The sequence below is a fragment of the Anser brachyrhynchus genome, assembly GCF_964034855.1.
Source record: "Anser brachyrhynchus genome assembly, chromosome: 16".
NCBI classification, from domain to species: Eukaryota; Metazoa; Chordata; class Aves; order Anseriformes; family Anatidae; genus Anser; species Anser brachyrhynchus.
In genome coordinates this window covers 11,645,352-11,670,319 of record NC_137734.1, presented here as the reverse complement: position 1 = coordinate 11,670,319, position 24,968 = coordinate 11,645,352, and the positions used below count along the sequence as shown (strand labels likewise).

At 49.2% G+C, this 24,968-nt stretch overlaps 1 protein-coding gene across 3 annotated transcripts in view; it reads left to right on the top strand.

The window, feature by feature from the left end:
- The window catches only part of TOX2 (TOX high mobility group box family member 2), a 136,919-nt gene that overhangs the window by 78,682 nt on the left and 33,269 nt on the right, over positions 1-24,968 (top strand). For all 3 annotated transcript variants that reach the window (XM_080557880.1, XM_080557878.1, XM_080557879.1), the window contains exon 3: positions 3,501-3,746. In XM_080557880.1, coding sequence (XP_080414006.1) covers positions 3,501-3,746 — 246 coding nt within the window. The remainder of the gene's footprint in view (positions 1-3,500; positions 3,747-24,968) is intronic.

Here is a 24,968-nt window from a genome sequence, read left to right as displayed (position 1 = left end):
CAAGTCATGCCCTCCATGATTAATAGCAACGTGCAGTGGAGAAGTGGTGCTGGCTAGCTGTAGAGGGTTTTGTAAAAGCGGACAGTGCTTCCCCCTTCTTCCAAGAGGGGAAAGGCAGGAGAAAGCTAAAGGCTTAATTTGTGGATGCTCAATGCTTGTAGCTCCCTCCTGAGCTACCTGCACAGTGGGTTCTCGTGCAGTTTCCAGCCTGCTCGTTGCTGGATGCTTACAGCCCAAGGTGAGAGCTACTTGCTTCTCCCCTTGACCCACAGCAATTTTCAGGTGCAGCTTAAAGGCGTGTGGAGATGATGTCCCCAACTTGATGCACCGATAATTCAGGTGCTTTTCTAGGCACACGGAAGAAGATCCAGTTGTAGTGTTAAAATTCAGGTTTCCCATGCATGGGACACGGGAGGCAAGAGAGGAACCAGCTCATTCCCCTCTAAAGCTCTCAGTTTTCCCTGTGCATTGTTCAGCTCCGTTTCCATACAGGGCACCCCTTAACTGCACCCATAAACGTGCACCGCAGAACTGCCCGCACCCTGGTCGCTCCCTTGTGACCTTCTCCTGCCACAGGAGCTGGTAGGAACCAGGGCCTTCCTCACCCATTGCTGTCCCCATGATGAAGGGGCAGAGGGAGGGAACCATGGCACAGAAAGGGTGGTAGAGAAGCTGCATGGCGTAAGGGACATGTCTCTCAATTTCCCCACACCCCTCCATCCTCAGCCTGCGAATCTGTTGGTGGATGGAGGTGGTCTTTGTCGCTGGGACCTCTGTTCAAGCTCAGATTTCAGGAACGGTTTTTAAACACGGCTCTGATGCTGTGGGAGATGGGCTGTATCTGCTGCAATGGCATCCTGCAGCACTGCGGGGTGAGCCGGTCCATGCCCTGCAGCACAGCGCCCATAGCCTGGGCACAGAGACACATGGGGACCTGCCGGCGAGGAGGGAGTCAGGAAAGTGGCATCTCAGAGACGGGTAGCATCTCTGAGAGATGCTTGGTCAGATGCTTGGTCAGAGATGGGTGGCATCTCTGGGAGAGAGGGCCTGGTCCTGCTTCTCCATCCTTCGCTTTGAGGGGTCCGACCTTCAAAGCAGCGTCCGGCTGCCCTGCAGCGCGAGCCGAGGCTTGGCAAGTAGAGGCTTGTTGTTTCAGCTGATTTCAGCTAATTTGAAGGGGAATAATGTGTAATCACAACAACTGTCATCCGCTTGTCAGCGGAAAAGCCTAGATCTCCCGTGTCTGCTGTGTGCACCGCGACGGGCAGCCTTTTAGCAGGGCGAGCTTCCCCGCGCTTGCCTTTGGAGTCCTGGTGGGATGAATGGGCTCCGACCAGCTCACTAATCTAATTTGTAATGTATCCTTATAACGTATAATTGGCTGTTTAATTTAATTCAAATTAACATAAGAATAGAAAACAGAATCTGCAGCAGAGCCCGCGTGGTGGTGGGAAGGAGCGTTGGATGTCGCTGGCAGGAGACTCGAGGCGACGGCTTCTGTGCACGCGCCGCGAGACCACCCTTGGTGGGCACGGATACATCCCCTCAGCCGTGCCTGTAGTCACCAGGTGCCACAATAAACCATCCCCCTGTCCCACCCTTCCGAGTATCTGTCTGCCTCTTCTCCCTTCCCTATCTTCCTAGCGATCTCTTTAAAACACATATAGCGTAAAGGCAGCCTGTTTTGGAAAATCGCTCTTCGTGGTGCGGTGCGAAAGCTGGCAGGCGCCGAGGCTGATTATGTTGATTGGATATTGTCTAATCTGATTTTGATTGTGTACAGCTTTGATTGTAATTTTGATATGTCTGCACAATACTGTAGCTCTTCGGAAAACTTTGTGAGTTAAACAGAGCTTTTTTTTTTTTGCTTTTTTTTTTTTTTCCCAGGCTGAGAAGAGCAGGGGCAGGAACGTGCAGGGGGGAGCGGGGCTTTCATGCTCCTCGCAAAACCGCCTCAAAGCCCTTTCGTGAGCTGCTCTGCAGCAACACGAGCAACTTGTAGTTTTGAAGAGAGCTTTAGGAAACTTTGAGTGGGTTTTACATAATTTAGTTAAGTACAGCAAAGCCACTTGCTTATATACCTGATACCAAAATAAACCAGTTGGAGGAACAAGTTTGCTGTGCAATGATTTATTTAAATCCCTTTCCATAAAGCACCGAGTGAAATCCTCTTAAATAACTGGGGAAGAATTGATATACCTCGAAGAGTGTAGCCCAAGCGAAAACTTTACTAGACGTATTAAATGGGATATGTCTGTCTGCTTTTGTGTGCAGCCTGTCATCCCCCTTACCTTTCCAGCACAATGCCACTGCTAGACAGAAGCTGGCTGGAAAAACAGCTGGGCTTGAATTTCCCCTGAACAATAACTGTTGGTACAGAGCTAGCTTAGCCCTGGCTCCGTCTTATATTTCTCGTGTACTCATATTTCCCCAAAGCTAGTAGGAATTTCATGTGAACGTGAGCAGTCATCTGGTATGTGCAGCATATGCGCTCTTCTCTGTTTTTATGACAGGACGGGGGGAGACAAGAGGTGTGTTTCACCTCAGCTGCCTCTCCTACTGACTTCTGAATTCTGGTTAAATATGTGTTTTGTTTTATTTTATTAAGGGTTTTCTCCCTGCAGCCTGGGGTGATGAAGAGCACGAACCTGAGTGTGAGCTCTGGGGCAATGGATGAATAAAGCCTGCAATGTTCAACTGGTTTTGCACACGTCTGGGGTTTTGCTCTTAAATCGAGTATTAAGTCAAAATCCAACCATGAAACTAGGTGATCTGAGAAATTTAGCTTAAAATCCATGTGTGTAATACTATGGCTAATCAGAATTTCATATGCTATAATAATACGTGAAACAGTAGATGTTTAGAATAAGCCCCCTCTGCCAGACACTCGTTATATTCTGCTTTGATAATTAATAATTTTGGATAGACTCACACTTAAGTTATGAAGCAAATATGTTTTTGTCTGATGTGAAAACTCTTGCAGAGGTACAATAATATCTTCTTTTCGTTGGGATGCTTAAATGTATACAGACCTCCAGAAAACATGGGGAGCAAAAGGACCAACATCTCTGCACCTTCATGGTGAGCTTGAGGGAGCACCGGTAGGGAGCAGAGGGCGTGCTTATCTAAACCGGATCTGGATCAGGCTGTAAGGAAGGACAAACCTCCATGTGGGGCACCACCAGGCAATCCTTCTGTAGACGAGTTTAGAAGTTGTGCTAATGGGTTGCAGCAGGGGTGAGGGGGGCAGTGAGGGATGTTGCAGAAGGATTGGAGGCTTGCAAGAACCCGTGGTGTCCCACAGCAGATAGTGCAGTTCTCACTGCCTGGCTCCTGCGTGGTTACGACCTGCTGATGTCCAGGGCTGGAGCTGTCTCTTTTATTACACCAAAGATGTTTTCACTAGAATGTGCTTTTGTGCTTCTTGCACAAATAACCATTTTTATTTGCTGGAGCGACAAGGCAGTGACACGTTGCAAAATGTCTTTTCTGTGTTTTAGACATACAATGGTCAGAATGAGAATAACGAGGACTATGAAATCCCACCCATAACGCCTCCCAATCTCCCCGACCCTTCGCTCCTGCACTTGGTGGACCACGAAACTGGATATCACTCCCTGTGCCACAGCCTGCCTCCGAACAGCCTGATACCCGCCTACCCCTACCAGAACATGGACCTGCCAGCCATCATGGTCTCCAACATGTTGAGTCAGGACGGGCATCTTCTCTCCAGCCAGCTACCCACGGTCAGTGACTTTCCCCTCTTTCTACCTTTTGTTAAAGCCACTCTGTGCATCGTGCTGTGAGCTGATTGAATGGAGAAGGACATTAATGAGGGGGTGTTTGCACCAGGGGCTGGGAAGAGCCGGTGATGCAGCTTTGCCTTGCTGCACTACCACCCACTGCCGTTGATGACTGTGTTCATGGTGCCAATTTTGTTTCCAACTTGATGTTTTCCCAAGCCCTGATAATTGCCCAAGAGCAGGCGGGAGGGTTGTTTTCCTCCGGGTTTGTAACATCCTCACTGAACCGAGCCCCACGTGGCCAGCAGGAGCCCCCTGCTTGTCACCCCTGCCCCATGAAGGGAGAGCTTCCCTATTGATTTCGAGGAGACCAAGATCCCTCCTTGCACTTGCAAGCTCAAGTTGCCTTTTGGCTCACACCATGGTAAGGTGATACCTTGCAAAGTTTCAAATGATGCTTCCATAGGAATAAATAAAAAGGGAATAGTGAAGTAAAGGCAGCTCTGGGAAGAAACTTTGGGGCTAATTAGACCTTAGGACTTTTCTGTAGAGGCAGCACTGAGGAAAGGTTGTGACTTGGTTTTGACACCGGTATTGAATTAATGCTGGAGCTGTTTAATAATATTTTCCTCTTTAGCACATTTAGACCTATGGTTAGTTTTCTATGTTGTTTCTCTAAGATCATTGATTTTCATGGGTGCTGTTGAAAGGCATCGATATCAAACAGAGTTAATTTTACTTATTAGCATTGCCTGCAAGCCTGCAACTGTGCTAGCTAGACAGCATTTGGTGTCGATTGCTTGAATAGATAATGGTCTGAAAGGTAGTGATATTTAAATATTTAAGTGGGATATTATCTCTTAGTCTAGGAAAATCCCAAGGCTTTCTGAAGTCTTGGTGCGTCTCCAAGTTGCGTGGTTAGTGTGTTTAAGAAAAATATCATCTTCTGCCCATCAATATTGAACACAGGCATATATCTATGAAATTAAATATTACTTAGGTCTCTGTGTTAGCTTTTAGGTTCTTAGGTGATTAAAACATTCATTTCTGAGACAAAAAGAGTCAATTTCAGATTAAATATATTTCCCTAGTTTAATTTAAAGCACAGCCCCCTTTTCCTGACCCCTATTTTCATAACACGATAATTTTATCCTGTGTTGATCGTCTCATTTTTGAGAGGTGATATTGCACTTATAAATCACTTTCTAAAATACCTAAAGAAACAAGAACAGTGGGATTTATTAAGCAGCTTCTGTACGTCTGAAATAATTTATTTTGGAGTAGTCCTTGGGAAATGTTCTCTTTCTTATTTTATGGTACTGTTTTACAAATGCAGCATTGTGACAATAAATCAGGACTGAACCAGAGAAGATAAGAAGGGGACTTAGTGGGCTGTAAACATAGAATAGAGAGATTAAGATTTGTTTGCCCCTTACCACTAAAATAAAAAATCCAGTGAACCCTGAATTTTCCAGCCAATAGCAAATCGAAAGTGTTTAGTTTTGAGTGGAAACCTCTGGAGCCGTAATACATCTTCAAAGGTCCCAGCAGCAAAGGAAGTAGATCAGGGAGTGAACTGTGTTGCAGTTTTAGGTCAAAATTAAATCTTGCCTTACCCTCCCACCAAAGCCTTTTTTCCATGCCGTCATATTTGAACTGCAGAAACAGCTTCTAGCCCTTTTCTTCATTACCAGCTCTGGTTTTGGTTGCCCAAAATTGAGCCCCCGTCACTCCAACACGGCCCCAAAATGTAGGATCCATCCCACAACACATGTGTAGTTCCATAATTCCCATTGGCATTAACGGGGGCATGCACGTGAAGAAAAACTAAAACCCAAGAGACAGATCAGGTTTTTAAACCGATATCATAAATACCTCCTGTCCGCGTGCCCGCTGAGCCATAGCCCTCTTGGTGATGGCCTCATGAAGATGCTTCAAGCATCACTGCTGGGCATCGCAGGACATGAACTGCTCCAAACCTGCCCAAAAGTTCACCACGTTCAGGTGGGTGTTTGCAGCAGGAAAACTCCAGATCAAAACAGGGGCTTGTTTGTTCGCATTTCCAAAAAGAAGAGGATGTTTTGTGACACAGGCAGGGATGAGAAGCCCAGCTGGGAGTGCTGCAGAGGAGGCATGTGGAGGTTTTGCCTTTGGTCCAGGACAGATGCTGCGTTGTAGTTTGTACTGCTTTTTGTACACACGGCTATTGGGCCTGGAGCACAAGTCCTGTGAGGAGCGGCTGAGGGAGCTGGGGTTGTTTGGTCTGGAGAAGAGGAGGCTCAGGGGAGACCTCATTGCTCTCTGCAACCACCTGAAAGGAAGGTGTGGGGAGCTGGGGGTCGGCCTCTTCTCACAGGTAACTAGCGATAGGACTAGAGGGAATGGCCTCAAGTTGCGCCAAGGGAGGTTCAGGTTGGAAATGAGGAGGCATTTCTTCTCAGAAAGAATAGTCAGGCATTGGGACAGGTTGCCCAGGGAGGTGGTAGAGTCACCATCCCTGGGGGTGTTCAAGGGAAGGTTGGACGTGGTGCTTAGGGACGTGGTTTAGTGGGTGACATTGGTGGTAGAGGGATGGTTGGACCAGATGATCTTGGAGGTCTTTTCCAACCTTAGTGATTCAATGATTCTATGATTCTTGCCTTGGATGCCCTGTCTTTTGGTTGGAATACAATAACGATGAGCAATTCAAGGTAAAATGTTTAGAGATGGTAAGACTTCTCCTCTAAAATAGTAGCTAGAGCTTTGGGATTTTTTAAGGCATCCTCATGAAAAATCTCAGGCTGCTGAAAAAACATGAGCAAGGACAGTGGGGATGGAGCACGCTTTGCTCTGCTCTGCCCCATGGACGAGCTCGACCTTTCCATCATGTGGTCCTTGGCCACTGTTTCTGTCACTTTATTTCCTTATTACTATTTTCCGTCAGTTTTTACAAGTCCAGGAACTTTTCAGACACTGAAGATGGGATGAAGGTACATGGAGGGGAGAAGGGATGGGTGAAAAAGAGAGATGGCCGAAGATGTGAGGTTAAGACCAATGGAGCAGGGAGGAGGCAGGACTGGATCACTTGGGGGATGCGTGTTATATTTGTGTTGGTCACAATAAACAGTTGGAAAATTCTTAATACAGCAGGTTATTTTCTACTGCCCTCTTCTTTTTTGCTATGGGAAAAGAGGAGGAACGGTTGGAGGGAAAGGAAATAGGAGAGATGTGATTTTCATTGAGTAATGGGAATACTTAGAAAAAAAAAAAGAGGGAAAAAGATGTGTTTTCCTTGGAAAGAAAATGGCTTTGCCCACTGTGAGCATCCTCTCGGCTTTATGGTGTGGACAAGCAACTGTTGAGCCCTCAGTGGGGCAGGTTCTGCTGGGGACCTGGGGGGATGTGGGTGAAAGCAGGGAAACGCCATGCGTCGTTGGGGATAGCCAGTGAGGAGGGCTGCCTGCTGGGCGAAGGAACTGTTGTGAATAAATGAGATTTCAGAAGGTATTTTGCAGAACATATTTGACAGAAGCAAAGGGCAATCAAGGTCAGAGCCCAGGAATCTCCAGCAGAGCGCAAACATATTTCCATAAATATTAGATAACGGTGTCTCTGCTCATCAGGTGGGACAGTGCCCAGCCCTGGGCGCTGTGCCCTTCTCTGCCAGGGCTGGGTGAAATATGGCTCAGCCGTGTGGTTTTGCATGGGGGAAGGATCATTTTGGACATCCCAGTTGGCAGCTGTTAGGAGCGAACATGGGCTTCGTCATGGGCTTGATCAGAGAGACTGACAGCTGTCAGCGCATCTCCACTTCCCTGGTGCTTCTCACACTGAGAGATCTCCTTGGCTTTATTTGAGAAGCACTGGTAGCTGTGTGTGAGCCACCCAAAATCATCCTCCGGGGCTCTTCAGCTCTGCCAGAGGAGGCCAGCAGCCCGTGCAGGTCATCGCTGAGATGGAGGCAGGCAAACTGTACCCAAAAGTGCCACCGTACTGGTTGCTTGCTGTCCCCTTACTGGGAAGAGAAGGGGCGATGGAGGGGTTGGAAAGCAAAACCCTCCCTTGGGCTCAGTGGAATGACTTTTTTTGCTGTCTGCAAGCTGATGCATCAGCTCGAGAGGGAAAGAAAAAAAAAAGACGCCAGAAACATCCTGGAAGTTTTTTCATTTCAGTTTGAGCAAAACCAGATCGTGTGAAAAATATTCAAAATCCCCAGCGGTGAAAAGCATGTTCATGGTGTAAAAAATGGCAAATTTCTGGTTAGCTGTGGAACCTGTTTATGTATGCACTGGACTAGTGTCTTTAATTATTGTTTCCCATGGGTTCCCTCCAGAGAGGAGAGGGTAAAGGGGCAAAGAGTCATAGCAGCAAGGACAAATACAGCCCTGAAATTTCTGAAGAGTTAGTTGGTTGGCTTTGCAAGCCGAATAGCTGTTTTCTAGCACTACGGGGCTTTTCTGTGGAACAGAAAGAAAAAAAATAGATAAGCGAACAAGGAAAATCTCAGCAGTAACACACCTGCCTGCCTCCCACATGAGAAAAGGAAACGAAAAGCAGCACCTCCTCAGAGCTGCGGCATGTGTGCCCTGGCAGTGGGGATGGCATCCTGGGGACTAGCATCCTCCTGGGTCACCAGCACTTCTTTCCAACCCGATCTGGGTCAGGTGAGGGCAGTGGGAATCCCAGCACTATGCCCCGGGTACTGCAGGATCCGACCCTCAGCTGCAGGATCGCGGCCAAGCCGCTCGGTGCTGGACGTGGCTGCATGGAGTGTAGCTCCGTAGGCTCTACAACTGTTCTGGTGGGCAATACAGCTTACATGCTGTGGGTAAATACTGCCAATACGTAAATATTTCAATAATCTTAAATCACTGCCTGGGGAAGTAAGTCCCGAGGAATAAGCCATGTTCCGGCGCAGCGTGCGTGCATGCAGCAGCGCCAGGCGATGCGCGCCGGCCGGCAGCACCGAGTTACCGGCATCCCCCGAGCTCCAGCCCCGGCTAACTTCGCACTGGCAGTTTTGTGTTGTGTGCTTTAGGTTTTGACTAATTTGGCTTTCTGCTTATTAATGGCTCGCTGTTTAAAAACTAAACTCCCAGACACGAGCCCTTGGTGGAAAATAGTAACGATGCAACCGTACGTGAAGGGTTCTTTGTATTAAACAGAGCCCTGTTTGCAATTCCCTGCTAGTGTTTTTCTCAGAGGCAATAAATGAAAGAAATATGTCTTTTTAAATTTTATAAAACTCAGAAAAATGGTTTTAAACAGCTTTTCTTCACCTCCTATAATTATTTATTTTCAAACAGTCCTTCAGGGTAATGTTCCGTTTTCTTATTTCACACTCCTTTTTCTCATAAATGAACCATCACTTCAATAAATCATTATGAAAACAGAGACTAACACAAACCCTGAAAGGTTGAAAGATTTATGTAACACATTTATGTTTTCCATTTTCTCATTCTGGTACTCCACTGCTAAAGCTAAGCTAATAAAAGCTGCTATTAATATTTCTTGTTGCCTGGCAACCGCAGAGAGGGAGTAATAGCTTTAGCTAGAAAAATAGATGACCGATAAGGAAAAATTCAATTCTTTTATTATCTCAAGGGAAAATGGGCTTTTACTGGAACATTATGATGTACGAGTGCGAAGTTGAATACAAAGGATATTTTTTCAGTTGTTTTTCTATTTTTAATGAACGTTATTTTACCTTCGCGAACTCGTTTAAGGCGTTCGCCCCAACTACTTGCGAGCTTAATTTAGCAACACCCACGCGTGCTGCTGGCTCGAAGGACCCGGTGGCATTTTCTGTCGAAAGCCCCCTTCCCTCCGTGCCTCACCCCCCGAGCCGGGTTGGAGCCTGGCAGAAAAGGTGCCCAGCCACAGAGCAAATCGGGTTTGGGTGTGCTTAAAAGCAGGCCTTCTCCGAGGAGGGGGCACGGACCAATAGTTACTTTCTGAAGTTTGAGCAGCCGCAGCTGAGCTCCCGGTGCTCGCAGGGAGCACAAATGCGGCTGCTCCCAGCTGTGCTCGCGGGGTGTGGGTGCCGGTGCATGTGGGAATGGGGGGGGTCCTGCTCTCCTGCCCCTCAGCTGGGTGCGAGGGGATGTTGCCAGGCATCCCGCGGGGCGGAGGCGCCCCAGCGTCCCCCGGTGCTTGCTCCGGGGGCAGATACATCCCCAGCTCCCCTCAGCCGCTGGTCCGACCCCCCGGCTCTGGTCAGCCCCCCACAGAACAAGGACACTTAACAAGTGAATCCCCTTTGCAATACGCCAAGCTGCTTTTTCTGTTGATTCAAAATCCTATTTTTGTCTTGTGCCGTGAAGTCCCCTTCACTTCAGCATACCTCTCCTCTGGCCAGCGCTGCGGGATGGGGAGCGGGCGGGATGGGGCGCAGGCACTGCTGCCACCAGCACCTTTGTGCTCGCAGAGCGGTGCCCAGCAGGGTTTCAAGAGGAGGTTGTCCAGAAGGCAACCTGGGGAGGAAGACACTGCTCCTCTTCATGTCTTTGCCTATCTGCTCCTTGGTGCTTTATAAAATGGGTTTTCTCTGCAGGCAGTCTCATCCCAACCACTCAGGTCCGCTGAGAAAAGAGGTTTGATGGCAGCCTCCAACTTTTATGGATGGCTGAAGGGTCGGCACATCTCAGCCCCAGGTCCCCTTCAGCATCTCTGTATGAAGAAATCTCTGAGACCTGCCATACGTACAAAGTGCTTGGTGCTTCCTGGGATCATAGGAGACAGAGATAGCAAAGGTCATCCTGATCTTCAGAGCTTCTGCCGGTGCTAGATTCTTGCCCAGGGCATCATGCCGTGCTGGGACAAACTCCACCTGGCATGTCACGAGGGGTGAGTTGCGTGGGATGACAGCATCCGTTGGTAGGTGTCACCCTTAGGAGATTTTCCAGGTACTCACCTGTATGTTACCTTTGCTCTTACTGCACCGCTATTACTGTTCTTACTGCTGCATGCTGTTATAATAACAACGAAAATTGCACATTCCTGGGCCAGAGCCGCAGGGTATAAAACCTACAGGAGGAGATGCACCTACCTTGAAGAACTTCCTAGGGAAGTGTTAAAGTGTCCCTGCCTACGGCACCGCATCGCACCGTGCTGGAAGGGGCTGGCATGGTGGAAGCCGGTGTGTGTCTGGCTACAGAGGTGCCTCTTCTCCCTTTGGTTTTTGTTCTGCAAGCCCACTCCTGCTCATCGCTTGCCAAAACCACAGCAGGTCCGATCCTGACGCGGTGTAACCACTGCCTGCAATCCAGCAGGGTCTCTGCACCACGTGGGGATCAGGCCGAGCCGCACCTTCTTACCACTCTGTAGAAATAAATCCCCCTTGCCTCGCCTCTCCTCTCCCTGAGCTGGGCAGTGCCTTGGTGATGAGCAGTCCCGCCAGGTGAGAGCCGCCCCATCAGCCCTAAAGGCACCGTGTCTGTCCCCGAGCGCTGTCCCCAGGCACGTGCCAGGTGAGGTGTCCCTCCTGCTTGCCCCCCACTGCACGCTCCTGCTGGCGAGCGGTGCGGAACAAGTTGCTTTGCTTTTAGAGAGATTTAAAATTTTACCAATTTTAAAGCCAAACTTCTTGGGAACAATCACCGGCGCTGTAAATAAGCAGTTTGTGCAACACCAGTGAGGAGGCTCGTTGTGAACAGCATGTGTGTATTAGTAGTGTAATTAAAATATCAATTACGCCGCACCGACAGTTTGCCAAATAACTGGCTTTTGTGCACAGTAAACTTAATCACTCCTAAATCTACTCACAAGACCTGCTGCAATCTTGATGCCAAACTAGTACAACATGAAAACAGCATTTGCTAAAGCGCAGCTTCAATATTACTTTGCGTAATGGTGCTGCACTCCGTAGCTAGTATCATGTTCTGAAAATTATCTTTTAATGTACAATTTGTATTGCTGAGAAATGTCACTTACTTTGCAGACGTCTTGCCGACATAAAATCCAAGATTTATTCCTGTCATTTTTTGTCTTCTGTGCCATGTTGATAATAAGAAGCCTACTTTGTGTGTGCAATGCTCATGTCAGTTTTGAAATTTGGGGCTTCAAAAAAGACAGTAGTATAAATAAAACATGATATAAATTAAAAATATAGCGGAAAATAAAATCTGTGAGTTACAGTAGCAGATAAGATGAATACAGCATGAAGGGGGGTTTCAGAACAATATCGAGTAACTGGAAGTATTCAGAGTAAATATGTTGAAGGTGTGGGATGGACCTTTTTTGAGAACAGATTCTGATCTTAAACCATGTTCATCTCTGTATAACAGACATACAGATGGGTGCCTGTTACTTAGCCTGGTTTTAACCCTTTAGATCTGGCTTGTCTACCTCTCTGGCATGAGATTTTTTTCTTCTTTTTAGCAAACAACCCCACTTCAACAGTTTTTCTCTGTGAGGTTAAAAATGCATTTTACCCGTGTCAGAAAGTCCTGCAATGAGACCAGGACACCTCCGTGCTTTGTCAAAGGACCAAGACGTTCAGATGAGGGTTTCTTTGGAGTCTGGGGTGTGGTTCTGGGGAAAGAGTGCCCGAGTGTTTCCAGTTCCCCATCTCCCCATGGATGATTTGTCATTTTGGCCCCAGTAGCTGGGAGCTGATGCCTGCATGAGCTTCCCCAGCCCCCTGGGCTCTGGTATACATGGGAGACTGGCTCTGCCATCTCCTTCCCTGTCCCTGCCGACTCCTTCCTTCCTACACCCATTTATAAAAGAGTAGGGGATGATTTAAACACTAATAATGTTAGAAAAAATACAAAGGTTGAACAGTCAACTAGCAGTAAATGTCAGAATTACCTTCGCCCATGCAAACTTATTTGGGACATTGCAAATGTTCTCGCCTTTAATTGCAGACTGAGATGAATCATTTCAGACTATCTCTGCTTAAAGATTGGTCTTCCTTGGTGCAAAGGTCTGAGGACCTGTTTGTACCTCAGAGGCCCTAACCCCTTTGGGAACAATAAGTAAAATCAGAGTGATGTGTTTCTGGGGACTCTCTGCTAACCAAGCCCCGCGTTTGGATACGGTTAATTTGGTCACACTCGTTTAGTTGCACTAATTTCTGCATGTGAGCCGGTGGCACATATTATCTGAGGACTTCTTGTTGGCTGGGTCACGCACGGGAAGGTATTTTCCAGGCAGCCATAATCCCCAAAGCACGTTTCTGCGTGCCTGGTCCCGTGTCCTGTTCCTGCCCACGGCACTTCTGCGGCTGCGGGGATGCAAAACGAAGCTGGGCTTTTACTGCCACTTGTCCAGGCTGGCAGTGCTGGTCCAATACAGAGCTGCTGGCTTGGCCAAAGAGGCACAGCTTGCTCCGTCCCACTGGGTGCTTGCACCATGCATTCCCCTTGTTCTCTCCGTGTTGTGCCGCGCTCCCTGCTTGGCCACGTGCAATCATTTCCATGGGAACAGCGAGGAGAGGCGATGGCCGTGGGTCTGCGCCGTGCAGAAGAGCCTCTGAAAGGCACGAGATGATTTTACTGCGTGGCATCTCCTCTGCTGCACTGCAAGCTTGTCATGCTCCCATATGCACCTACACCCTGCCTCACAACGCAACATAAAGTCATTTTGAAGTGCATCGTGCAGCTGAAAATAAAGAATAATTTGTGCCAGTTTCAACCAGCAGCACCTTGGCTGCAGGAGAACCTGTGCTGCCAGTTATCCCCGCAAATTAGCACGTCTGGCAACTCTTTGCCATCCATCTTGTACATTTTGATCAATGTTGCAGCCCCTTTTTAATTGCCCCTATCCCCTCAATCAATCATATTTATCTCCTAGCTGTCATTCGTCTCCTCTTTGCGTGCTACCAGGTTGCATTAGCCTGCTCCAGCAATTACTCATTGCCCCAGATTTTCCCCACAGAAAAGGGGGGGGTCCCCTGCAACTTCTAGGCATGTTCCCAACCCAAATGCATGCTGTGCTACGTGGCTTGCTTTCAGTTGCCTTTCCAGAGGTTTCATACCCAAACGGCCCTGTCATGGCTGGGTTAGGAGGCTGCAGCTCAGCTGCCAGGAGCACATGCCCGGGGCAGGAGAGCACAAAAGGATGGAAATTTCCACAGCTTTTGTTTCAGCCATAGAGGTTATGATGACTATTCACTGCTGTAGGTGTGTGCACATCGAGTACGTCTTTTTTATTATTTAAATGGGAGCCATTTTTAGAGGCAAATAAGAGAAAGTGCTTACAATAAAAACAATAGGCTGGAGCAGGCTTTGTTGTGCAACGAGGAGATCAAAGAGCTCCACCAGCCACGCGGCTGAGCGCTGCGAGTGAAGGGAGAGAGGGTTTCTAATTGCTAGGTAAGATTTCCTCAGCTGGTAAATATAAATGGCAATCCTAGCCTTTTTATAGGAGTTTCCTCCTGCCTGTGGACTCGGTGGGGTTTGCTGTCAGTGTGAATGATGGCAGAGAACGAGCAAGAACATGGAAGGGAATCTTAAGCCAGATTTCCCTTTCTTCACCCCAAATCTTGGCCGTGGGGTGGCTGTGAAGCTGGGTAGGTCCAGCTGCCAAATTCACAGCCCCCCAGAAGACCAAAAGGGTTGAACCTTCAAAGAGCACAGCTCCCAGCAGTCCTCCCCTCTGCCTCACTGGTACAGGCTGAAACGCTTCCCATCTCCACAGCCCAGGGAAAATCAAAGTTACCGTTTAAATGAAGAATGCTGCTTGAGTCCTGCCTCTGTGAAGAGGTGTGGGATGCAATGTCAAGAGAAATTATAATGATTGCTACAGATGCAGCTTGTCACGGAAAGAGAAAAATGTTTCTGCATCTGATGCATGGCAGTGAGCCAGTTGGTAATGTTATATGTCCAAGTGTTTCACTTTGGCTCCGCCGGCTGGAAAGCATTCCTTAATGCTCTGCCTGGCTGTTATATTTGTCTCTCAGCTCTGCAGAATCCCATTACGAACCGTCCTTTTACACCATGGAAATTGTTTGGTCTCTCCAACCGGCCGTGTGAGGGAAGAAGAGGTGTATTGCTGCAATTCCTCAACATCTGTAGAAATTGCCAGCGTTATACTTCTCACTTACCTGTCCTGCAGTGGGCATTTCTCATTACAGATCGAGATGTCCTGTGAGCTGCACGAGGAAGCTGGTGACCACCTTGGGTGTTGCGGTGCTTGGGGAGCTCTTGGGGTGGCTGGCAAGCTGGGAGAGTGGCTCCTGCTTGTGGTGAGAGGCAAAGGCGGGTGGATTTGGGGTGAATGAGGTGTTCCAGCAAGCAGATGGAATAGGAAGAGCGGGGCCGGTCAGGGAATGGCTGCCCTGGTCAGGAACATTTTCTGTGGAGGAGGAGCACGTTTTGCCCAACTCTTTATGTTGTTGTTTTCTGCCTAACGTTTGAAAGAGCAGCGCTTAGAGACCCTCGCACACCGAGATTTGGGGGTGTCTCTCATGGTTCTGCTGTGGCCCTGGGTGCTGTGTTCGTGGCGTGTTATTTATGATGCGGGATGTAAGCAGTGCGGGGCAAAGCTGGGGGGTGACCCAGAATCGGATGTATTTGGAACAGAGAGAGGGTGCTCTGCCTTGTCCTCCTGGGGGTCGTTGGTTGCCCACTGTGCAGCAGAGCTTCACCCCCCCGTGACGCCCTGCAGCAGGAGATGCTCTGCAGCACCTCTGAAGATTTGCCCTAAAAATGAAAACCAAGCGTTGGAGGCCCAGGCAGGAAGAAAACATTTCTTTCATCCTTCCCAAATGACTGAACTGGTGGAGTACTGGCTGTACTGGGACCCAGACAGATCACACCAGGGAATTTGCAAGGTGGGTTACAGATACCCCAGTATCTGTAGGGGTACGCAGGGCACGGCCGCTTTGTAACTTCATTCTTTTATAACCCAGCATCTGCGGCTGTGCCATGCTGCTTTACAAGGCAGAAATCCAATTCCTGAAGGGACGGAAGCCAAAGTTCAGCACGGAGCATTATGCCCTGATGGGGGTGTTGTGTTAATGCCAAGTGGAAGAGCAATATCTCTGCTGATTTATAGGATGTGTGCATGTGTGGCTAAGCAGCGTGGCTCTGTAAACGTTTCCTCTGCTAACCTGGTGATTATTTGTCTTGTGGTAAGGACCGGCTCTGCCAGGCTGGCTGCGGAAGGGACTGTCCTGTGGAGTAGCACAAGGTCTAGCACGGGGGATTTTTAAAAGTAATTTTTCTGCGGCTTCTCACAGTCCCAGAGATGAGATGTGACCTAACACGACTTCCCTGCTGTGAATTTCCACAGAATTTAAGAGGAGAAAAAGCCTGGATCTGCTAGGATCACACAGATGTGCACTTCCAAGCCACATCCCGCAAGGAATGGTTTGTGTCTCCGTGTCTGTACACGCTGCTGTTGTGCGGTCGTGCCCTCAGGTTTGCACAGAAAACCGTGTCCGTGTAAACTCTGCCTTTTGACTTTGTGCTTCGGGTTGAAAATCCAGGACTAAGTCGAGCCTCTTTTGAAAACATAGGTTTCATGATCCGTAATGGGTGACTGGGGCTGGAATTCTCCCCAGTGAGAGCTCGCCGCCTCCCCTTTCCCTGTACTTTCCCAGTGAAGCAGCAAAGCCGGGCACAGCACAGCGGATTGGGTTCGGTCCGCGGCAGCTCGGCCACGCCGAGTTGTTTGAGCCACTTGCCGGGAAGCACAGTGCTTCTCTGCGAGTGGAAGCGCCCACGAATCTAACATTGATTTTTACTTTGGCCCATGAACGGGCAAAGGGCTTAGCTATTGCAGCCTGTTTTTTGCTCTCGTGCCCTCTGGGTGATGCTGAAGCCCATCCGCTGCCCTCGGAGGTGCGTGCGTGGAAGCGGAGCCGGCTCCCTGCCTGGGGGGAGTCGGGAGCGGAGCCCTCAAGAAAATTTTAAATCCCACTCCACTGGATCCCTGTTTTTGCAGTGTTTGTGTTGCGCAGGAAGCTGGCCATACGGTCACAATGAATAGGTGTGAGGAAGCAGCCAGCAGTGCTTTAACACCCAGTCAATCCCTTGGCACACTCGGATGCCACGTACCCCACGAATAGTGGTAGCTGGGCTTCGGCTATAGCTTACATTTAAAGTTCACCGGGGAAAAATTAGACGAATAACTACAATTATTGCTGTAGCAAGATGGTTCCTTTGTAGTACATAATCTACTGTAATTTAAAAAACATGGATCATTAAAATCAATACATATTGCAACCAGACTTCATGAGCTCGAGTCTCACTCTCACAAAGACGTGTCAGTCTTACCAAGAGCTGAGAGCCAAAGTTATGGAAAACAGCCCTAGCTCAAGGAAGGTTGGGCTTAATATTTCCTCCAAGAAACCTTTTTCTAGCTCACTTCTTCCTTGTGTTGATCACTGGATAGAAATGCAAGTATTTAACATGAGCATAGCAGATTTCTGCAAAATTCAGCGTGGAAATAGGGCAGCCAACAGCGCCGCTAAGCACACGAGACGTGAGCGGCGTCTTGTTTATGGGGTTGTAACAAGCTTCTGCGCACAAAGCTCAGCTTTATGGCCCAAAGCCTCAGCTGGGAGCGTGGCTCAGGGGCGCTTCCAGAGGACCTGTGCCTGCCAGCTCAGGGCTGATACAGCAACACCTGCATAGCACTCCGTGGGGAAAACTGAGGGCACCTGGCCACACTGCAAATGGACATTTAGGTGGCTTCAAAGCCCAACAGACCAAAAACATGCAGACAGAAAGGAGAAATCAGCTGCCGTGATGGAGATGGGGCTAGAGGCACTGAGTATAGACAGTGCTGGAGGGTGTGACAAGGGAGTTTTGAAAAGTTCTTAAGAGATAGTAGCTTACAGAGTCCTTAGGGGAAAAAATAAACAAATACAAAGAAATACCAGGTTTTGCATCTGAAGCCAAGAATAAGGTTGCCAGGTGCTGGGCAGTGTCAGGTTGAGTCATGAACAGAAAAACTGCTAAGCAATGAGCCTGGCCATTTTGTTAGAAACATTGCGAATCTGGAAAATGCCAACGGCAATAAGCCAGCCTTGTGGAGTGAGAGACGGGGTGGGAGTCCCTCGCCCAGCCTGAATTAGTCACCCAGCTTTCTGTGGCAGTGGAGAGGCAGAGGCTCTTCTGGAGTGTAGCCCATTGGACCTGCCTGAAATATTGCTGTGGGATGGAGCATGTGTCTCTGCGGGGATTTGGGGAGAGCTGGATACCCAGCTCCGATGCACTAGTCCACATTTTAGGTGCCTGCATTTGCACAGATGTTGATTTTTCCAGCTATTCAGCCGAGAGGAACAGTTGCATGTAGCGAGTGAAGGTTAATAAACTGCTTCGTGTTCTGTCTGTTTGCAACACACCGAAGAGCCACGAGCCATGAACAGGGCAAGGAGCAGCTGAAGCGGGGAGCGTGGTCCTGCCGTGGGCAGTGCCGGGCTGCGCAGTGCTGCAGCTCTGCCCTGGGGGGCGGGTTAGCTGCGTTCACAGGCAGGGAGCATCCTCTGGGGACATGAATGCAGCCAGCACGTATCCTGCCCTTGGATAAGGGGTAAGGGATGTCAAGGAGTTTGGGGAGGTACCAGGACACCCTGGCAGATAGCATTACCGGTGTGAGAAGGTCCGGTCATGTGCAGCCGTGGAGGGGATAAGGGACAGCTTGAACTCTGCATCGATCCTGGGGCCTTGAGCAAGAACCTGGAAAGAAAACGTTTGTATTGTCTGTGAGGCTGGGAGGTCCCGCGGGAGCAAAAGGGGATCTGTCTCATCTGGGGTCGGGAAGAAGAAGCTGCGAGCTGAACGGAGCCAGGAGCAGTTTCCAGTCCGTGTGAATGCAAACTGCAGGGCTGGGGGAGTTGCGGCAGAGCCTGCAGGAGCTCAGCCCCTCCTCGGGGACCCAAAGCCCGGGTCTGGGAGCAGAAGGGGGAGCGGGGCTGAGTCAGGCGCTGACATCACGGAGCGCGGCAGCTCCGAGGCTCACGTCAGAGCTGAGCCGCGTGGTTACAGGAGGCTGCCTGGCTTTTGGTATTCCGGGAGAGACGCTGCAGGGGCAGAGAAAATTATTCATGGATCAAAAAAGAAAGGCATTAGCAGTACAAAGTGTCATGATTTCCTCTGTTCTACCGCAAGGTTGAAACAAGATGCCAGCTGCAGTACATGAGAAACAGCTTGAAGAAACACCAGCAGAAATACACTGATTATTCTTGAAAGCCCCTTGCAATTCAAGCCAGGGTATCGCTTACTAATTTGTGGGGAAGTGCAGCGGGTGCACGGCCCTCCGCTGACTCGCAGGCGGCTGCTCTGCAGCAGGAGGCACCGCTACAGAAGAGCGTGACAGTCGCGTGCTCTCTGTCACTGGAAATCAAGGTTGGAAACAAACAGAGGAGCTGCCAGCGACCAAGCCACTATTAAGAGATGCCAGGCCAGCGTTTTGTCTTAGAGGAATAGTTTTAAAAAAAAAAAAAAAGAGTGTAAAGTTGATAGAGGAGATCGTGGTTCCTGCCATGCACAGAGGGGAATAGAGGAGAGAATAATCTTCACAGATTCACAGATTTCTCTAGGTTGGAAGAGACCTCAAGATCATCGAGTCCAACCTCCGACCTAACACTAAGTACTCCACTAAACCATATCCCTAAGCTCTACATCTAAACGTCTTTTAAAGACCTCCAGGGATGGTGACTCCACCACCTCCCTGGGCAGCCCGTTCCAATGCTTAATAACCCTTTCGGTAAAGAAGTACTTCCTAACATCCAACCTAAAACTCCCCTGTCGCAACTTTAGCCCATTCCCCCTCGTCCTGTCACCAGGCACGTGGGAGAATAGACCAACCCCCACCTCTCTACAGCCTCCTTTCAGGTAACTGTAGAGAGCGATGAGGTCGCCCCTGAGCCTCCTCTTCTCCAGGCTGAACAAGCCCAGCTCCCTCAGCCGCTCCTCGTAAGACTTGTTCTCCAGACCCCTCACAAGCTTGGTCGCCCTTCTCTGGACTCGCTCGAGCACCTCCATGTCCTTCCTGTAGCGAGGGGCCCAAAACTGAACACAGTACTCGAGGTGCGGCCTCACCAGAGCCGAGTACAGGGGCACAATCACTTCCCTCGACCTGCTGGCCACACTGCTTCTTATACAGGCCAGGATGCCGTTGGCCCTCTTGGCCACCTGGGCACACTGCTGGCTCATATTCAGCCGACTATCCACCAATACTCCCAGGTCCTTCTCGGCCAGGCAGCTTTCCAGCCACTCATCTCCCAGCCTGTAGCTCTGCTTGGGGTTGTTGCAGCCCAGGTGCAGGACCCGGCACTTGGCCTTGTTGAACTTCATGCAGTTCATCTTCTCATGGGGAGTCAAATTCAGATCCCGACAAGCAAGTGCTGTGCTGAATGTTGGGTCCCATGGTGAAGCCATACTTTAAAAAAAGCAGCAAGTACAAAAATATGTTAATGCCTGAAATTTCTTACCAGGGTCTGAACAATTGTGGGTGTTAGATTTTGGCAGGGTATTGCCAGCGAAGCCGTGGGTTGTTGGCACGAGTCCACCGTGTCTGACAGTGGAAGAAAGTCACAGCAGGTAGAAAAAACTTGCAGGCGTCTGCCGGCGGTACCTGTGAATGCCCTCCAGGGGTATGAAAATGTGGATAGCTTGTCATGGGCAGAAGCACATATGGAAGTTGCTGTCCTTGACACTGGGCATAAAAGCCTTCAAGTGACCCTAAGGCCATTCAAATGCCTTGGTGCAGTCATAACTGTGTAATGAAGCAAACAGACCAACTTTGCTGTGTACGTGAGAATGTCCTGGCTGTTTTTTTTCCTGGAAGCAAAGCTCCCTAGACCTGGCTGCAGAAGCTGCTCTCCCATTGACCAGCGTGGCTCATGGTGATCTTTGTCCCTGCAGTGCCGAGGAGGTGGGAATCTCCTTCTGCCCGGCAGAGCATCCCGCAGCGCTCCAGTGCATTCAAATCCAAGGATTTGCCCAAGAAAATACTCGGCAGCCCCGTGCAATGCCGAATTGCTGCTACTGCATCTCTACTCCCTTGGCTCTCACGTCACCCGCCCTTGTTGGCAGGAGTGGCAGTGGGGGGGGGAAATGTTTTAACTTACAAACTAAGCCGACGTTATGTGGTGCCGCTGAAAAGCCGCAGATGCAGCATCCCGCGATGCCACTCTTACAGCCTCTGCTCAGAGCAGGACTGTGCTTTGAGATGAAAAAGTTCAGTCTTAAAATAGAAAACCACACTGAATTATACAGCCACTTGATCATTATTTTTTGAGCGCTGCTGCTAAAAACACCCCATCAAAAGACAAGAGTGCCATCAGGCTACCGCGCCCAGGGAGCTTACTTCCAGCTGCATTTTGTTTCCTAATTTTGGCCAGTCTTTTGGCAAGACTCAAGATGGGGGAGTAAATATTTACAGCTCTGCCTCCCCACTTCCACCTCTTGTGCAGCGGAGCATCGCGCGGGGCACCCATGGGTGCCACCTCAGGGCACGCTGCATGCTCGGAGGCAAACAGGAGGGAAAGAATATCCACCCAGTATTAATTATCACTAGGCAAGTTTTGCCTAATTGTATTGTCTCTCTTAAGGCAACGACACAAATATTTATGAGTGGGACTTTTTAATTCTCATTGTAATCAGTGACATAAATAGGTAACACCTTCAAAAAGAGTAAATAAAAATGTGTAAACACAGGCTCGAGCACAAACTATCGAGCAGCGTGCAGTAAAACATTCCGGTGTTTATTGTATTAATTGAATATTCATGAGATGCCAATTTAAATTACAGTTCACAACTGTTGCTGTGTCTAATGAATAATTTAAACAAGTGTGGCCAAAGAGATTTCAACGCTGCATTAGCAAACTGCAAGGGATTAAGCAACAGAGAATTTATAATTAGCTTTGTATATCCTATAATAAATTCATTGGAAAGATGGTTTTAATTATCCCACATGTTAATTCAGAATTGAGTGCATTAATTTTCGATCGAACAGTAACCCTTTCTTCCCAGGTGATGTATTTCTTCTTCGTTTTCTACATGCCAGGAAATTGCAAGTGCAGAAATTGCCCATCCTTGCACACTCCATCTGTGGTGACACAGCAGTTGCACCGCGGCCCTGGGCTGCAGGGGGCTGCACATTTCGCATTCAGAGCTGAGGATGCTCAGAGCGAGGCCAAACCCCTCCCCAGGGGTCAGGATCCCGGAGTCCTGCTCCTCCCGGGTCTGTCTGCTGCTGCGTGTCCTCTTTGATGCTCTTACGGCTACTTGGGAAGTGCTGTCCGCTCTGGGAAAACATGCCTGCAAAAGTGGTACGAGTTTTTGGCAGTCATCTCCTATAAGCAGCCTTAAGTTTTTGTTTGAATGCAAGGACGTGTGTCGATAAAACGCCGAAGTTCGAGCTGAGCTTGCTGCATTTGTTTTAGAGCAGAACAGCAACCCGGTGGGGTTTGCTGAGTTTGGGAGAAAACTATCAAAGTGGAATTGGAAGCAGAACGCTTTTCTCTTGGAAACTCGTAGGAAGGCTTTGTGCTGCCGCGGAGTTCCTTGCACGTGGCTGAGCTGTAGTGGAAACAGCTGAAACTTGGGAGAACCGAGTTGTTGTGGGAGACGTCCTGATGACAGAGGGCTTTTCTCCTTGGCAAGCTCACCAAGTGCTTTTTCCGCAGGAGACAGGCACGTTCACTTCCAGCGGTGCGAGGGGAGCAGCCCTGTGCTGTGGCACCTGGAGGGGAGGTGAAAGGGGACGGCGATGTCCTCAGAGCAGGGAGAGCTGAGTCCTGATCAGCCACGAGCCCCGTGGAGGTGCCCAGCCCTTCCGACGGCGAATATTTTCTGTGGTCGCCCTTCCTCACGTCCCGTCCTTGCTGCATGGTTCGCTTGCTTTCAGAGATCCTACTGGAGATGTTCCCGTTGCCTGTGGGCCGTGCCCCATCTCTCAGGTCAGGGCAATGGGTCTGGAGCCAAGGAGGAGCTGGTGCAGGGGCCGGGGCTGTCCCAGGCAGCCTCCAGCCTTACCCTGAGCCTTCAGGTGCTGCTCTAGTGCCTCTGCCTGTGGGTGGCTGGAGTTATTTAAGTTGATAAATGTGTGGCATCAGTGTAATGCAGTATGTTGTCATTGACATTTATTGATTGAACCCTGGGACTCCATTGATCAAGCTCCCCAGTGCTGGCTTGTAATCCCGGTGGAAAAAATCAAACTTGTAATGGGGTCATGCATTACTCGAGGTTTTCCACCAGTGGGTTATATGTTTTGGGAGGGAAGTGGTTTCGCTGGCCCAAATCCCAACCGTTTCCTGCATTAAATGAAGACTAGAGGTAGGAGTGCCCGTTACTGTGACAATCCAGTTTGGGCAGAGCCAAGCCTCGTTAAATGCGGCGTCGTTCACATCCAGGAGTTGGCTCTGTTAATGCTGGAAAGAGAGAAAGGAATCTCTTGGGTGCCTGTTATCCATCACAAAGAGGCCCAGTAGGACAGGCACACTGCTGGACCAAGCAGCCTTTCGCCCGTCCTTAATGCAACACAGCTAACCCAGTAAAACCTACTGCACAGCGCAGGCAGTGCAGCACCTCAGGTTAAGGTTGGTGCAGGAGCCTAAATAAACACTCCCAAACGCTGTGTAGCTTTAATTCTGCATTTATGTTGGGTTTTGCGTGTCTGTAATTTGTGCTGGAATAGCATCTGTGGTTATATTAGCTACTGAAAAAATGAGAAAGGTTTGCTGTTGGCAGGAGTCAGAACAGGAGTTACCACATCTGGCTCTCGTGGCAGGAGCCGACGCTCAAGTTTCTCTTCTCTGCTACCTCCTGCAATTAGTTTTGTGCATACAGCATCATTTGGGCTTTTTGCACCTATTTTAAAAGTGTTTAGCATTTGCTCTAATTAAAGACGAGCAAATAACAGACTGTGCCTTCTGCTAACGGTTTATGTGATGCAGCAAAGTCACCGCAGAGCTTGCTGCTCGCGGAGGTTCCCCTCGGCAGAGCAGATCTGCGTTCTGCCGGCGGGGAGCTGATGGGCAGGGCATTCGCTCGCCTGTCTCACACGGCTCTGGCAGAGCTGGATTTTCAAACACAAGTAGTTTCTCATCCAGCATTCAGCCTCAGAAGCATCCTCCTTCCCTGGGTGATGGTCTTCCTGATCATAAGTGACTCTTACGAAACACTTATTACAAGCCAGCACGATAATCCCAGCCGCACTCGGCCACAGAGGGGCACGAAGTTGGGGGTCAGAAAGGGAGCAGCTCACTGCAGGTGTGCTGGGGAGGTGATGTGCTTTGTGTGCAGGTGTGGTACCAGCGCTGGGGGACTCGGCTCTTCCTCATACTGCCGGCATTTCTTGTGGTACTTGAAAAGTGGGTTGTTAAACTTTCCGATCAAAAAAAAAAAAAAAAAGCTTTTAAAATTCATTCACAGAGTTTAGTCCCACAGGGATGATTTCTCTGTGTAGTCTTCCCATTTTCCTGTTGTGTTCCAAAATTGCTTCTTTTTTTTTTCTTCTTCGTCTTCTTCTTCCTCTTCTTTTTTAATGCTCTGTGCAATAAAACTCGGAGGCCTGTCATTACTTTTGAGTATATTGCTTTATGTGAATGCAATATCTGAAACGTCTGCGAAGAGCCAGGAGAGACATAAAGCGAAGTGAACCGCGCTGTGCAGAAAGGCCCCAGTAATCCATGGGAGCTGGGAGACGCCGCGGGAGCTGGTGAGGCCGGCATGGCCGGGGTGCTGCCATGCTGTGGGGCTGCCTCTGAGGGTCCCGAGGGAGCAAGAGGTGCCCAGGAACAAAGCCCAGGAGCTGCACAGCTCCTGCATTGCCCAGTGTCTTTCTCCACCTAATTTTAAGGTCCCTGCCCCTCTGCCGGGCTGGGGACATGCTCAGTCCTGGTAGGGACAGGGACAGGGACACGCGACAGGGCGCGATTCAGTGCAAGGCTGCTCCCACTGTGCTTCTGGATGGTAGAAGGGCCATCTCCTGTACTCATCGTGCTCCTTTCTCCATTTTGCTCCTTCTTTGTGTCCTTTTTATTTTTTTTGTTTTAGGTTTTCGTTTGTTTGTTTAGTTTTTTGTTGTTGGTGGTGGTTTTTTGACTTTGTCATCTGTTGCATAGGGAACGTAAATGGATGCCCAATCCATTCTTTTCTGAGAAATTGAATTCTTACTGTCTTGCCAGCCCCTCTGCCTTGCTAGGAGTGCCAGGAGTGTCAAAGTGTTTGCAGAGGCAGAGCCCACGAAGTGGGACTTCCACTCAGCAGTTCAAAATCTTAAAAAGTAGGCTCAGCTGTAATTCAAGACCTGCAATAACTTAGAATCATAGAATCATAGAAAAAT